Genomic DNA, 14,273 nt, shown 5'->3' with positions numbered 1-14,273 from the left:
TCAATCCCTAGGGCTCAATTTCCTTGTCTGTAGAACAAGGAAGCTGGGCTTGATGACCTCTGCCATCTATCTTACAGTGGCAAAGTCTGTGAAGCTATAAAATGGTCTTGGTAGAATGATTTCCACATGGTCTGGATATTTTTCTACGATCGTGAAATCCTTTTCCGTCTCCAGCGACGTCCACACCCCTATTCGTTCACTGTCACGCCTCTCTTTATATTATGGTACATTTTAGTTAATTTCATGCACACACCCACCCTCCCTCCCCCCCCAGTCTGCTAATAAATGAACATCCCCAACAAAGAAAACTTTAGCTTTGAATCACTGGGCAAAATTGGATGAATTTGGAGTTGGTGGTTTCAACTGACTATATATGTAGAATTATATATATATATATATATATATGTATACATATGAAGTAAGGTCGTCAATAGATAAGTTATTATCCTTATTGTTGTCTTTTATAACCTGTTTAATATTCTTTCTCTTGATTGACCATGTGGTCCCATCCCTTGGATATTATTGGCCAAATCAGAGGGTAAAGGAGTCCTTGCTTAATTGCTCTTTGAGGGGAGAAAGAGTTTCTAAATATAAACACAGTAGAAGAAATCACAAAGAAAAAGAAAGATTTAGCTAACTAAAAATTGAAATCTTATGTATAACGAAACATAAGCTAAATTAAAAGGTAAAAAACAAATTAGGGAAAACATTTGCCACAAGCTTAACAGACCAAAAAAAAAAAAAAAAAAAAAATGTAATATGCCTAAAACTTAAAGAGCTCTTTGCCAAAGTTTAAGATAGTTAGTAATACCCCAGTAGAAAAATGAGCAAAAGACAGGAAGAGGCAATTCACGGAAAAACTGCAAAATGCCCAATAGACATTTAGGAAAGTTTCACTAATAATCAAAGAAATGAAAATGAAAACGATATCGGTTAAAATAATTTGAGAAGGAGATGCTAGATTTTTTTACATGAAATGATGCCTTTTTTCCTTTCTGTCTTGAAAAATGTGTCATGTTTTTCATCATCAGTGCAATCAGAACTGCAACTTGTTTCATGGTTTACGTAGCTCATTTCATGAATTATCATTTTCGTGTTCTATAAGGTTTTTGACGTTTCGATATTTACTCTGGAACCTTGGGGCATTGCTGGGGGGAGGGGCATTATAATTGGAGGAGTGCCCCATTAACTAACCCCTCCCCCACTGTAGTTAACAGGTTGGGCTGAATTCTAGCCACTGAATAAAGTTGGGTGTTCCCCTCTTCCTCACTATATAAACAACTTTCAATGATAAAGTAATTGCATGAAAATTGAGCTGTTTCCATTTTTCCCATCTTTACTATTTAAAAAAAAATCAAATGTTTAAAAGTTTACCTTCTTTTTAAATATTATAATGTTTAATATTCGCGTGTATGCACAATGCATGTATGAAAACTTGCTGGTGTCCCCCGAATATCCTTGGTGTGCCTCTTGGATCGTCCTGTTTGCTTTGCGGCTTTGCAACGTGAAGTAGTTCTGAGGTTGGTGTGACCGGTGGGAATTCCGTAACCACACTCGGCCCCGGTGGAGCTGATAAGCAGCGTGACTTCTGCTAACCTAACCGGTGCCTCTTCCCCACGCAGCCTGGTTAACGAGGTGTACGAGGTGGACGACACCATCCAGACCCTGCAGCAGCGCCTGAGGGACGCGGAGGACACCCTGCAGTCGCTGGTCCACAGCAAGGCCACCCTGGAGCACGACCTGGCGGTCAAAGCCAACTCCCTGTACATCGACCAGGAGAAGTGCGTGAGCATGCGCAGGAGCTTCCCCAGCGCCCGGCGGCTGGCGGGCTTCTGCTAGGGCCCCCCTCCCCTGGACCAGGTGTGACGCTCCCCGAGGAAGGCGGAACCAGGGCGCCGTGCGCGCGCGCGCACTTACACGAGGGCTGATCTATATTCACTTATTAAAGGATCGTATTTATAGACATGTGCCGCGGTCCTGTCTTGGAAAACCTTTCGTTTGCCTCCAAACCTTAATTCCCGACGATTTACTAGGCTTCTGGGCCAGAGAAAAACAATCGATGTAATAGCCAAGGTAAGAACACTTACTTGTGTTATTCTTGTTATTCTCTGTGTAACATGAATGGGCTGGAAAGGAAAAATGTATTTTTCTCTGAGGCTGTGGAGGCAGGTATCCCAGCAGGTGGGTTCTGAGAGAAGGGGCAAGGCCTCTGGGAAGGTAGTAGTCGGGGATAGTTTGAGCAAAATCGAAGGTGGAAAAATAGAGAGTGCATTTGGACAATAGTAAGTAGACCAGTTAGGCTGTGATTCATAACGTAGGGTGTGTATGAAGAAACAGGATGGGTGAGACCCCTGGAAAGTTGGGGGGGGGGTGGGTTCAAGGGTAGGGGGAGTGATGGACAGGTCTGTGCAGGGACATGGCCTTGTGAAAGCAATGACCGGGTAAGGAAAGTTCGTATTGGAGTTTGTATTGGAGTAAATAGTGATGTAGAACATTGTTCACTGGACCCTTGAATTTCTTCTGTCAATTGCTTGTCCTTGTTATTTGCCTGTTTCCCCCGAGTATTTATCTTTTTTTCATTTGTTTTTTAGAGTTCTCTGTATATCAATCATGTGACGCTTTCATCCTATGTACTGAGCATATATTCTTTATATGCCACTTGCCTTTACATTTTGCTTATGGTTTTTAATGTTCAGAGGCTGAAATGTGTAAATACTTCCATGATGATTTATTTCTTTGGAGTTACACCAGAAAAGCTCTTCTTCATTCCAAGATTATTTACCTATAATTTCCTCTGATTCCATTCATGACTTCTTAAATTACCCTTAACCGTCTGGAATTCAATTTGATATGATGTAGAGAGCATGCTAGCTTTGAATCCTTTGATCTGGAAATACTGAAATGGGAAGATGAGTTACCGGAGGGAAGGGTTTCTCTCTTTTCTCTCCTGTTTCTCACAGCTTGCATCTTGTATGCCTACCTCTTTCTCTTATAAGCATCTTTTTCTGCCTGTGTTCTCTTTGCTCTGTCCTAACCACTGTTAAGGCCAAATCCATCTCTCTCTCTCTCTGTTTCTTAAAAGCTATTTTTCAGCACACCTTGGTCAGTCAACTTCACAAAACATCTCAAAATGCTGGTAGGGTTGACATAAACATGATAAGCTTGAACTAGGGTTATTTTTGTGGTCTCAGTATATCATTTTAGACATCAAATTGTAGGTTTCGTCATTCTCCCTTTGCTTCTAATGGAAACAAAGATATATAAGCGCCACTAAGACACTTAGCAATTAGAGCAATCAAGTGTTGGTGGTCATCATTTTTAGACAATAGTTAGAATAAACATAAATTCCACGTGTCTCTTATTTGTTACGTTTCAGGGAAAATCTTGCTGACTTTTTCCACGAATTATAATTTTTTTTGAGGAATATGTGAGCGTGGAGTCCTTTTACTTAAACATATGTTCCCAGCATTACAAGAATGTGATGGGAAGAAGACGTAGTTCAGACATAGGGAAAGGCTACTTTTCTTGTTATTTTGGTAAACTGTGGGCAAAGCGAAGTTCCACAAATAAACATTCGGTTTCTGGTCTAAAATGTCACAGCTACTTCCGAGGGTGGATATTCAAGCACTGGGATCCATGAACAGCCAAGACTCAGAGTGTGATCTTGCATAAGAATCACAGGTCCGCAAATATCAGCACGTGATCTGGCTTTATATATTCAGGCTCAAACTATCTTTAATATTATGTGGCTTTAAGAAGGGCTGCTGGAATGTCAAAGGGTTCCACCCACCCAAGCATCATTCAGATTTAGAAATGTGTGTAACTGCCCCTAAATAACCAAGTCACCTATAATTTTAGCAATTTCCATTTACATCCCTGGAGAGTGTTGTCATAAACACCTCGCAGGGCACTTTTGAGCCCTGAGTTCATGCTGTAAATAGCTGTGGTGGGGTCCGGTTCTTGGTTATAATTTTTGCACTGAAAACGGGGATGGAGTCCTTCCTTCTGAATGCAGGGCTGACCCAGTTCAGGAGGAGGAGGAGTTGGTTCTCATTGATGTGCCCCTAATTTTCCCTGTCAGTCTCCACTCTTCTAGCCCTGGCCCTTCAACTGGTCCCAGCAGTGCTGGACCCACCATTGGTGAGATTGCCAAGACCAGCCTTCTAGGCAGGGTGCCATGATGGTATTTTCTGAACCCTGTATAGTCGGGCATTCATGGGGAACAGAGACAATACTTAATGTCTTCTCCAAGGATGGAAAATCTATTTTACCTTGAGGACCAGCTCTAGACCATAGCAGTGCTTATTTGGAATGTTGAGGAGGAGTCTGAGGACATGTGTGAGTTCACACAGGTAAGAATCTGGGCGTCGGAAGGCTAATCTAACCTGCAGGGGTCCAGGATGGAGAAGAAGCGGCACAAATATTGCGATCTCTGCTCTAAACAGTTCTATATTCTCCCTCAGCCCAGATCTTTCCCTTCCAACATCAGAAGCGTTCTGTTTTGTGATTAGTGGCTCATTCCCTGGGGCCCCTGCTGTTTGCTTATTTTGCTGGGAGCTAATGGGAGACCCTTTCTGCTGCCAACTTTTTCCTTTTAGCAAGGAGCTTCTAAAGAGCTCACCATGACCAAAAAGCGACTCTGGTGGCATCATGGTAGAGATCTAACTGTCCAGAATAAATTAGACATTATCATGGGATGTCCCTGGCAGTCCAATGGTTAAGACTCTGCACTCCCAATGCAGGGGATTGGGTTCGATCACTGGTCAGGGAACTAAGATCCCACATGCCCTGCGGCGTGGCAAAAAAAAAAAAAAAAAAAGAATAAATTAGACACTATCAAAGGTTGTGGTTTTTTAAAGAAAATTATTTTAAAACTAAAGTGTTATTTTTCCCCAGAGACGTCCGTGAGGGTATAATATTTCGAACAATCAATCTCATCAATGCAATGAATTAATTTTACCAAAGTATTGCCAAGTCCTAGATCTCAACGTCTTTGATTCTATCTTTAAATAGCATTTAAGGCTAATATCTGTGTGTATACTCTGTTTCATCAGATAGAAGAAAAAAATCTCTGATTTGACAGAATGTACGCAATTCTAGAAATCAACCTCTTCTGGCATCCTGTTGGCAATAACCGTTGGTGCTGATGGACTGGAGGACTGCTCTCCATGTGCCTGGGTCTTTGGAACCATATTTCTCCTAAAGAGCATTCAGTCCCAAATGGGAAGCGATTGTGTTTTGTGTCACTTACCGGCATTTTGGTGCGCGTTAACTAAAATAGGTTCTTTCCCGTTTGTGTGCATTCTGGGTTGTCTCTGAGCTGGAGTTATAGCTACAGAAATAGCTAACTTCCTCTAGAGAGAAAAAAGAATTTAGAACTAGGTGCCTCCTTTTCTTACCTTGGTTTGGATTCTGTTCCTCTTATCTCGTGGATTTTAAGACCCTTAGCTCAGGTCACATTTCTTTGCTCGTGTGGAGCCCAGGATACACAGGAATGTATTAGTAAGATGAGTACTAGGCATTGTGGAGTAACAGTGTTAGGGAATGTTGAAAGGAGTCTAATTATGAAATTTAGAGATGAGGAGTCAATGAAAACCCCAAAGCTACAGACGTAGAGCTATCTAGGGAGAATTTCAAGAGTCACTTGAGTTCTGGTTGGTTGGATAACTACCTTCATAGAGAAGTTCTGAGATGTGTTTATTGTTCAAGCTTCAAGAAGAGGATGATAAAGGTTATCTCTTAGGGAGGGGAAAGCTCAGATGCTCGGGGATAATGCAGAAAGACCTTATCCCCAGTGGTGAAATAATGACCATCACTATTGGTCAGTTTCACGATAGAAGATCAAATCCAGTGGCAAGCAAGAGGATATACTGTGGCCCAATAGGAAGGGCAGGATGGTTCAGTGGTAAGTCATCCAAACCTCAGCTTCACTCTGTCTGCCTGTTTGCTGGTTGGTTGAATCCCTGGAGGAGAGCAGAGCAAGGTGTACGGAGTGAAACCGTGCTAGGAACCGGGGTCTGGCCTGGGACCTGTGATATCTTGTCCTCCAACGTCACCCCCCAGCTGTCCCCACCAGCCAATTCTTTGAAGATATAGTATGTGGAAAATTGCAATTCATTCTTTATTCATTGACTCAACCAGTAGATTTTTACTGAGGCCCTTCCAGGTGTCTGTGCCGTATTGGACTCTGGAGATAATACAATGGACAAGATGGACACGGTCTCTGCCCTCATGGAGCTTGCAGTCCAGTGGATTCTACTGACAAATCATCATACAAAGAACTAAGCTAATTATGAGAATTTATGAGAGGAATTGCATCTTGGAAGGCTCTCTTGAAGTTGTGACACTTAAGCAACTGTCTGAATGGTAAGAAAATCAATGTGCAATGTGCTGGGGGTGGGAGAGCCTGCAAAGGTGTTCTAGGTGGAGAGAATCACATTTTCAAAGACCCTGAACATGTGAGGAGCTACATACAGGAGTTACATACAGGCAGAACTGGCTTCGCGGACATGAGACCTGTGCCGTCACTCAGGGCCTTGGGCTCAGGGGAGCTCATGCTTGGTTCAGTGCTCTGCTGTTACCCTCTTGAAATTCTTAATAATTTTCGAACAAGGAGCCCTGCATTTTCATTTTGCACTGAGTCCCTCAGAGTATGTAGGTGGTCCTGGCTGTGGAAGTTTGATCTCGATCCTACTTGTGATATGTAGCCATTGGAGGGCTTGATGCAAGGAGAGACATCCTCTCAATTCCTAAAAGGTGCTCTGGTTGTGATGTGAAGCGTGGAAGGAGGGATATGGCTACCGCCCTTTAGGAACTTATAGTACAGCAGGTACAGCAAAACCTGGCCAAGGGGTGTTCTTAAAAGTTACACATTATAGGAATATATTGAAGCAGATCCTGAGAATCGAGCAGAGTGTTATCAGGTGAAATTTCCGGGTTGGGAAAGGTATCATCTCTTACATGGGTCCTCCCAGTCTTCTTGTCTCTGAGCTAAATACCATCGTTTTGCTTCTTCAACTCAAGCTCAATTTCTTTAATCGATTAAGAAGCTTAAAGATCTGAAAACCACTGTTTCCCATTTGAAGCTTCGCAATGTTTTGGGGAATTGCCTCGTAGCTTTAGCTTAACGCTGGAGACTCACATAAAGTAGGGCTGCTTTCCCCTCTTCCTTCCTATGACGCAGCGAGCTCAGATAACACCCAGATGCTTACGATGAGGTTTTTCAGTTGCCTGTCTGAATCTCTGCTAATCTAATTCCTTCGATGCCCTGGAGTACATCCCACAGACACTTGCTGTCTCTTCCACTTAAGGCGGCTGTGTTTCTGCCGTCAGTGAAGCTTCTGTTCTAGGCATTTCCCATAAAGACTATTTCATGACATTATTGCCAGGCACGTCATCATCTTCTTGTGCTGTTTTAGCTATCGGCGCTGTCCAATAGAACTTTCTGCAATGATGGGAGTGTTCTACATCCTCTCTGTCCAAAATGGTAGCAACCTGCCACATGTAGCTATTAAACACTGAACATTAGCAGGGTTCCACATGAAAACTTAGGGCACTAAAGCTCAGGAAAGCTATTTGGTCGTTCAGTGTCACAGAATCAGAATAGGGCAAATCCAGACAGAATCTCAGATCTTCTGACTCTCAGGGATCTTTTTTCTATGCTATGACTCGGCGGTCTCAAACAACCATTTATTTGCAAAGCTTTATAGAGCGTCTATTAAATGCCATGAGTATTGCGGGGGATGCCAAGAAATAAAATAGTTCCATCGGGTCAAAAAGGGGTGAGCAATGAGAAAAGAGAATCACTTGGTTGACCTCTAAGAGCAAAGAAGAGAAAGGGAGGGCCCCAGTGTTTACCTCCAGAAGTCCAGAGGTGTTGCCATCTGTTGTACAAATGGGCCCTGTTCTGCATCTGTGCTCAAGGCAAAGGGTCCTGAACCCTGCAGGTTCTTTAGTGCCTGACACACACAGGCTGCGTGTGGTAAACCCCACTGCCTATGCCACTCCCTGGTCTTTGGGTTTGCAGAGACTGAGGCTACGTAACCTGCCCAAGCCCACACAGCCACTAAGCGTCCGAGTCCAGATTGAAATCCAGATCCTTTCGGCCCGAGTGTTAATTTAGGGTAGCAGTGGGTATGGTTGCTGCAAACTAAGTTTGTGCACTGACACTGGTGGTCCTGAGTGCCAGGCTGAGAGACTTAGATTTGACCTATTGGCAGCAAGAAGCCAGAGAAGCTTTTAATGAACTTCTCAGTGGAAGCTACCGAGGAAGTAGGAAGGATAGACTCGTGGTGGCCAGAGCAGAAAGACGGGAAGGGCTTCAAGGAAAACCACGTGTCGAGGTTTTTTCCCTTAGGGGCTCATTTCTCCCACACCCAGAAGATGTCCAGAGGGGCTGGGAACAATGGTGGCATTGGAACATCAAGGAGAGGGACTGTTCTGGGAGTCAAGGAGGCGGAGGGTAGGGGGTGCAGGCAGAGAAGCTGCCTCCAGAAAAGTCAGAGGAGGTCCAGAATAGGGCAGTGGAGAGAGAACAGAGATGGGTCCAGGCAGTGTGGGGACCAGTGTAGCATCGTGTAAAGGGTCACAGAAGGTCAAAGATCAGAAAGAGACTTGAAGGGCATGAAGGAGATCGCTGGTAACTTTTAATAGTTCTCTTTGGGGAGAACAGTGTAACCAGATAACACAGGAATTTAAGGGAAACAGGGCTATGTTCCATGGGGAACAGGAGTTGACCAGCAGTGAGAGGAAGGGCAGAAATGCAACACCCAGAAAAACACAAGGCAGTCAATACAAGTTTCTTCGAGATAGAAAAAACTTGTTCATGTTTGCAAGTATAGGGAAAGAAGCCAGTGAAGAGAGTGAGAAATTAAACATATTGGAAGAATGAGACTGCATGTATTATCTTCTAAAGAGATGAATTACTTGATAACGATTTTAAAGTTACTGTAAGGTAAAACTTCTCTCAATATCCTTAAAAATCTTTCAGCCATTCTTACATATTATTCCAGAAGCAGTATTTTAAAATTATAGTAATTAAAACTGGGATAGGCAGACAGATCAATGAAATAGAAAGTCCAAAAATAGGCCCATATATATATATGGATCTAATAAAATCAATGCTTCATAACAGTAGGAGGAAGGAGGGATCATTCAATAATTGGCTATTTGCCAAAAAATTAATTTAGATTGTAATTTGGTAGGATATACTAATATAAACTCTAAATGATTACAGATTTTTAAAAGTCATGAAAGTACATACTCTTTGTGTCTATTCAAACATCCAGAAGTACAATAAAAGTATATGAAAGTTAAAAGCTGGGAAGGAGCAATGAACGTTTCCTCACGCACTTTTTGATTGCATTGAGCTTTTGAATTTTTCAAATTCTGTGGCATCATTTGGCTAGTTTTAAAACACTGTCTACCCCATAATGCCATCTATCTCTTCTTCTGATAATGGAAAAAAAAAATCATAAAGTGTCGGGAAAGAGTCAAATTCTTTGCTATTAAGTCATTTGTACCAAGTGTCCATCTCTTGAAGAATCTTCATAAATTGCCAAATATATAGTTAAGGTATCCTACACGCAAAGCACTGGACGTCACTGAAATGGCTTTAAGTGATATTATCAGTGCCACCAAGTAATGCTTTAAAAAAAAACCATATTCATTCACTCTTAAATTCAAATGCTCATTTGAGTGCCTTTTACCCAATACAGTCTGTGTAGAGAATAAAATCTTATGCTTCCTGCAGATACTTTCACACCATGTGTTGAAAAAACATATGCCAAATGGACACCACTCGGTTGTAATTTACAATTTGAGCATCTTTCCTGCTTTATTGCATCACAGCTGACATGCACAGTGTGATCCTGAGAAGACTGATGTTTATTTTCACGGCAACTCCTCCCCCAGTGCCTACTTAGCTAGTGTCCCCTACGCACATTTTCCAATCCTCACCATGACTCACACAATAATTGCTCACTAAAATAAATACCTCTTCTTCTGTACTGTAAGTTTCCAACAGGAAAAAGTGGCCAGCCTCTTCTTCTTTGAATATATGTCACTCGTATTCCAAGTGAGTTCAAGAGTTGGTACATCAGTGGTTTCACCCAACCACAAACCAAAAACAAACACAAGCCTTTTACCACCACCCCTCATGACGTTGTTCTTCCACATTATATGCTGTTAATACTCGGCGTCATAAATTCCATCACTATGTATCAGTCAGGCTGGGCTAAGTTATGCTGCAGTAACAAATGGCCCCCAGATCTAGCCCAGCAAAGTTCATGTCCAACACAGGACAGTTGAAGGCTCTGCTGCACATCGTCCTGACTCTAGGATCCAGACTTGTGGAAAAGCCAGTGTTGGAACATGCACAAGTTGTCATGGCAGCGGGGGAGAGAGAGCTCTGAAAGTTGTTTATCCACCCTCATTTCTCAGACTGAAGCAGGTCACATGGCCCTGCCTGATTTCAAAGGCAGCCGAGAGATGCAGTGCTGTCAGGAACACGGAAGGCAGAGAACTGGAAATAGGTAGTGAATGGTCCTAATGATTTCCACATGCTCATTCGACTTCTTCTCTGAGCATAAGTGTGTCAAAAGCTATGAAATTGGTTTTGCAAACTTTGGGAAAATATTTTGACTCAAACCTGTTTATGCTTTGGAGAAGTCTTTGAATGTTGGCTTTGAAGTTTTAGATTCCTTAGAGAAAAATATTCCATTGAAGACTAGAAAGCAATATTTTGAGGTTGATTTAGAAAAAAAATACTCAGTGGGTTTATTTAGAAAAGGTCACTGTTGGAAAATGATGCAAAATCTTCATACTCCTATTTAACAAAGTTTCCGAACAGGACAAATCAATTTGGAGTAGAAAGAAGGAAATTCCTAAGTACCGTGATATCCAATTTAAAAATTCATTTGTCAGACTTTTCATTCAACTCTCCAGTTGGAGTTGTTTGCGGGAAATCTACTTGCCTATCACTGTTCTAGCACATGCAGGTTCATAGTTTATATTTGAACTAGACTGAATTCCTCTTTCCTATTTATATTTATGATGTTATTTTGAGCTCTAGTATTTATATTACTATTTTCATTACACTCTTATTCTTAACAAACCACTTTTGAGCCATTGATTCTTTTCTGTGAACTGGGGATTTAAAACAACAGAGAGTGACAACACCAAAAAATGACAAATTTTAAAAAAAGGATAATTTAAAAAGAAAATAAAACTAAGTGCTTAAATGAATTAGATAGATGTCCTTGTACAGGATGGATATATATTCAGTAAAAGTTGGCTTGTGAAAACAGTATAAGCAAAACTCAGTATCCCTAGGGACAGGTAATGTAGAAAACCTTCCGTCTTTGGTTTTCAGGAAATGGGAATAATCTGAAAAGTTCAAAGTGTGTGATTCCCCAGAGAATGTGATCCCCCCATTCTATCAGACAATGTCCCTCTAAATACCCTCAACCAATTATGGGGTTTATTTTTTTCCCTTTACTGCAAGAGATGCCCCAATTATTTAATTGATCCCCCTTTAACCTTCTGACTAATTGCCACTGTGTGAATAGAGGTTTAGAAGGACATTCTCTCCTCCTGCTGTTTGATTATAAACACAGGTCTCACTAAGCAACAGAGAGGCATTTTCATTTGCATGCTTCCTTTTTAATGGGATATTGGGTCTACCAATTCAGAGCCCAATATCCCAGTGCAAAGTGTGGGAAATTAGAAGAGGGTTTTCAAGTTTGGGACAAGATGGGGGTCTCTTATTTCCTGGCTCTTACCCCAGAATTGAAATCTGGGGACCACATTCTCAGATGGCAATGGAGAGAGATCGTGCCCCAAGAGAATTCCTGACTCAGCTACTGACAGTCGCACAAGAGTAAGGATAGCTAGCTGGCTTTACGTCGCTAGTAATACCAAAAAGAGTGTCGGGCCCTTGAGCAGGGGCTTGAACCTAACGGCCCCAGTGCTGTGATGATTTTCACGGTGCAGTGAGTCAGTGATCCCCGTCTTTCCTGGGAAAGGGCCCTGGAAGGGGGTAGAGAAAGGCCAGCCATGCTCCCTTCAAAAGTGTTCCATAAGGAGGGGAGAGAAAGTCCATTCTTCTGTGAACCAAAATATGAAAAGGTAGAGGAAGATGTTCCTTCTCTCAGGCACTAGTGTTCATTGGCTGTGATGGTTTGACTGTGTGTCCCCCTAAAATTCACGGGTTGAAACCTACCCCCCCAACCAGGTGATGGTATTAGGAGGCGGGGCCTTTGGGAGGCAGAGCCCTCATGAATGGGATTCTTGTCTTTATGAATGTGGCCGTAGAGGGCTCCCCTGCCCTTCTGCCACATGAGGACACAGCAAAAAGATGGCCGTGTGTGAACCAGGAAGCGGGCTCTCACCAGACACCAAATCTGCTGGCACCTTGATCTTGGACTTCCAGCCTCCAAAACTGTGAGAAATAAATTTCTGTTGTACATAAGCTCCCCAGTCTGCAGTATTTTGTTATACCAGCCTGAACGAACTAAGACATTGACTCAGAAGATGATGGTAGCAATAAAGAACTTGAACGTGGTGTCAAGGCACACATAGAAGGGGTGGTAACTCTATCCAGTTAATCTTGTGTGGGATCCTCAAAGGTCAGGTGATGCAGGGGGCACTTCACAGTGAAGTGAAGAGGAGACAGGGCTGCCCTCGTGCTTGCAGGGTCATGGGGGGCAGTTCTTGGAAGACAAGGTAGGATAAGCGCCATTGAAGAAACATGAAGGAAGTGGTGTAAGGAGGTAAGGATGGAGGTGGGGGCTCTTTTTAGGATCTGGGAAAGCTTAATACAGGGGGTGAGATTTAAAGTGGGAGACAGATGAAAAGATGCTCAACATCACTAATCATTAGAGAAATGCAAATCCAAACTACAATGAGGTATCACCTCACACCGGTCAGAATGGCCATCATCAAAAAATCTGCAAACAATAAATGCTGGAGAGGGTGTGGAGAAAAGGGAACCCTCCTACACTGTTGGTGGGAATGTAAATTGGTGCAGCCACTATGGAGAACAGTATGGAGGTTCCTTAAAAAACTAAAAATAGAGCTACCTATGATCCAGCAATCCCACTCCTGGGCATGTAACCAGAAAAAAACAGAATTCGAAAGGATGCATGCACCCTGATGTTCATTGCAACACTATTTCCAACAGCCAGGTCATGGAAGCAACCTAACTGTCCACTGACGGAGGAATGGATAAAGAAGATGTGGTACATGTACACAATGGAATATTACTCAGACATAAAAAGGAATGAAATAGTGCCATTTGCAGAGACGTGGATGGACCTAGAGATAGTCATACAGAGTGAGGTAAGTCAGAAAGAGAAAAACAAATATTGTATAATATCGCTTATATGTGGAATCTAGAAAAATGGTACAGATGAAACTTATTTGCAAAGCAGAAATAGAGTCACAGATGTAGAGGACAAACTTATGGTTACCAAGGGGGCAAGGGGGAGTGGGATAAATTGGAAGATTGGGATTGACATATACACACTACTATATATGAAATAAATAACTAATAAGGACCTACTTAGCACAGAGAACTCTGCTCAATACTCTGTAATAACCTATATGGGAAAAGAATCTAAAAAAGAATGGATATATGTATATGTGTAACTGAATCACTTTGCTGTACACCTGAAACTAACCCAACATTGTAAATCAGCTCTAATCCAATAAAATTTAAAAAGAAAGAAAAAAAGAAAGGAAAGGAAAGAAAGAAAGGAAGGAAGAAAGGAAGAAACCCAGAAACTCCAAGTCTGCTCTTTTCTGGGGGGGAAGGGAGTTCAGATGTGATGCTGCAATTCTCTCCTCTCAAATTTGTCTTCCCTTTGAAGAATCCCTCATTAATCGCCAAGGCTCCACCACACTGTTCTCTGTAGGGATGTGTTATGTGTGTCCCCCTAAAATTCCTATGTTCAAGTTCTAAACCTCAGTACCTCAGAATGTGATGTATTTAGAGAAAGTATCCTTAAAGAGGTAAGTTAAAATGAGGTCGTGTGGATGGGCCTTAATCCAATAGGACTGGGGTCCTTACAAGAGGAGGGTACTTAGATGCCGACCCACACAGAGGGAAAGCCAGGTGAAGGCACAGGGAGAAGTTGGCCGTCTTCTCTGGGCAATTTGTTGGGGCCACCCTGGCTAACTAATACAGTGGGAGTGGAAAGTGACTTCCTTTGATGTCTTAGAGCCCCGCTGAGAGGAGGCATTTAAGGCAGGCTTCTGTAAAGTCTGGGAGACAG

General features: G+C 42.4%; 2 protein-coding genes across 4 annotated transcripts in view; both read left to right on the top strand.

Annotated features, from left to right (window-relative positions):
• Positions 1 to 1,965, top strand: part of TEKT3 (tektin 3) — a 34,821-nt gene extending 32,856 nt beyond the window's left edge. For both annotated transcript variants that reach the window (XM_059906749.1, XM_059906750.1), the window contains exon 8: positions 1,623 to 1,965. In XM_059906749.1, coding sequence (XP_059762732.1) covers positions 1,623 to 1,839 — 217 coding nt within the window. In that variant the 3' untranslated portion in view covers positions 1,840 to 1,965. The remainder of the gene's footprint in view (positions 1 to 1,622) is intronic.
• A 1,453-nt stretch (positions 1,966 to 3,418) lies between these two features.
• Positions 3,419 to 14,273, top strand: part of PMP22 (peripheral myelin protein 22) — a 57,116-nt gene continuing 46,261 nt past the window's right edge. Inside the window, exons 1-2 of one of the 2 annotated variants that reach the window (XM_059906753.1) lie at positions 3,419 to 6,366; positions 13,181 to 13,338. The gene's annotated coding sequence lies outside the window, so the exon portion shown is untranslated. Of the gene's footprint in view, positions 6,367 to 12,832; positions 13,339 to 14,273 lie in introns of those variants that run through there. The other variant, XM_059906754.1, reaches the window with a different exon arrangement.

This window comes from Balaenoptera ricei, chromosome 20 (assembly GCF_028023285.1).
Source record: "Balaenoptera ricei isolate mBalRic1 chromosome 20, mBalRic1.hap2, whole genome shotgun sequence".
Taxonomy (NCBI): Eukaryota; Metazoa; Chordata; class Mammalia; order Artiodactyla; family Balaenopteridae; genus Balaenoptera; species Balaenoptera ricei.
Note: the sequence above shows the minus strand (reverse complement) of the source record. Positions and strands in the feature narration are given on the sequence as shown.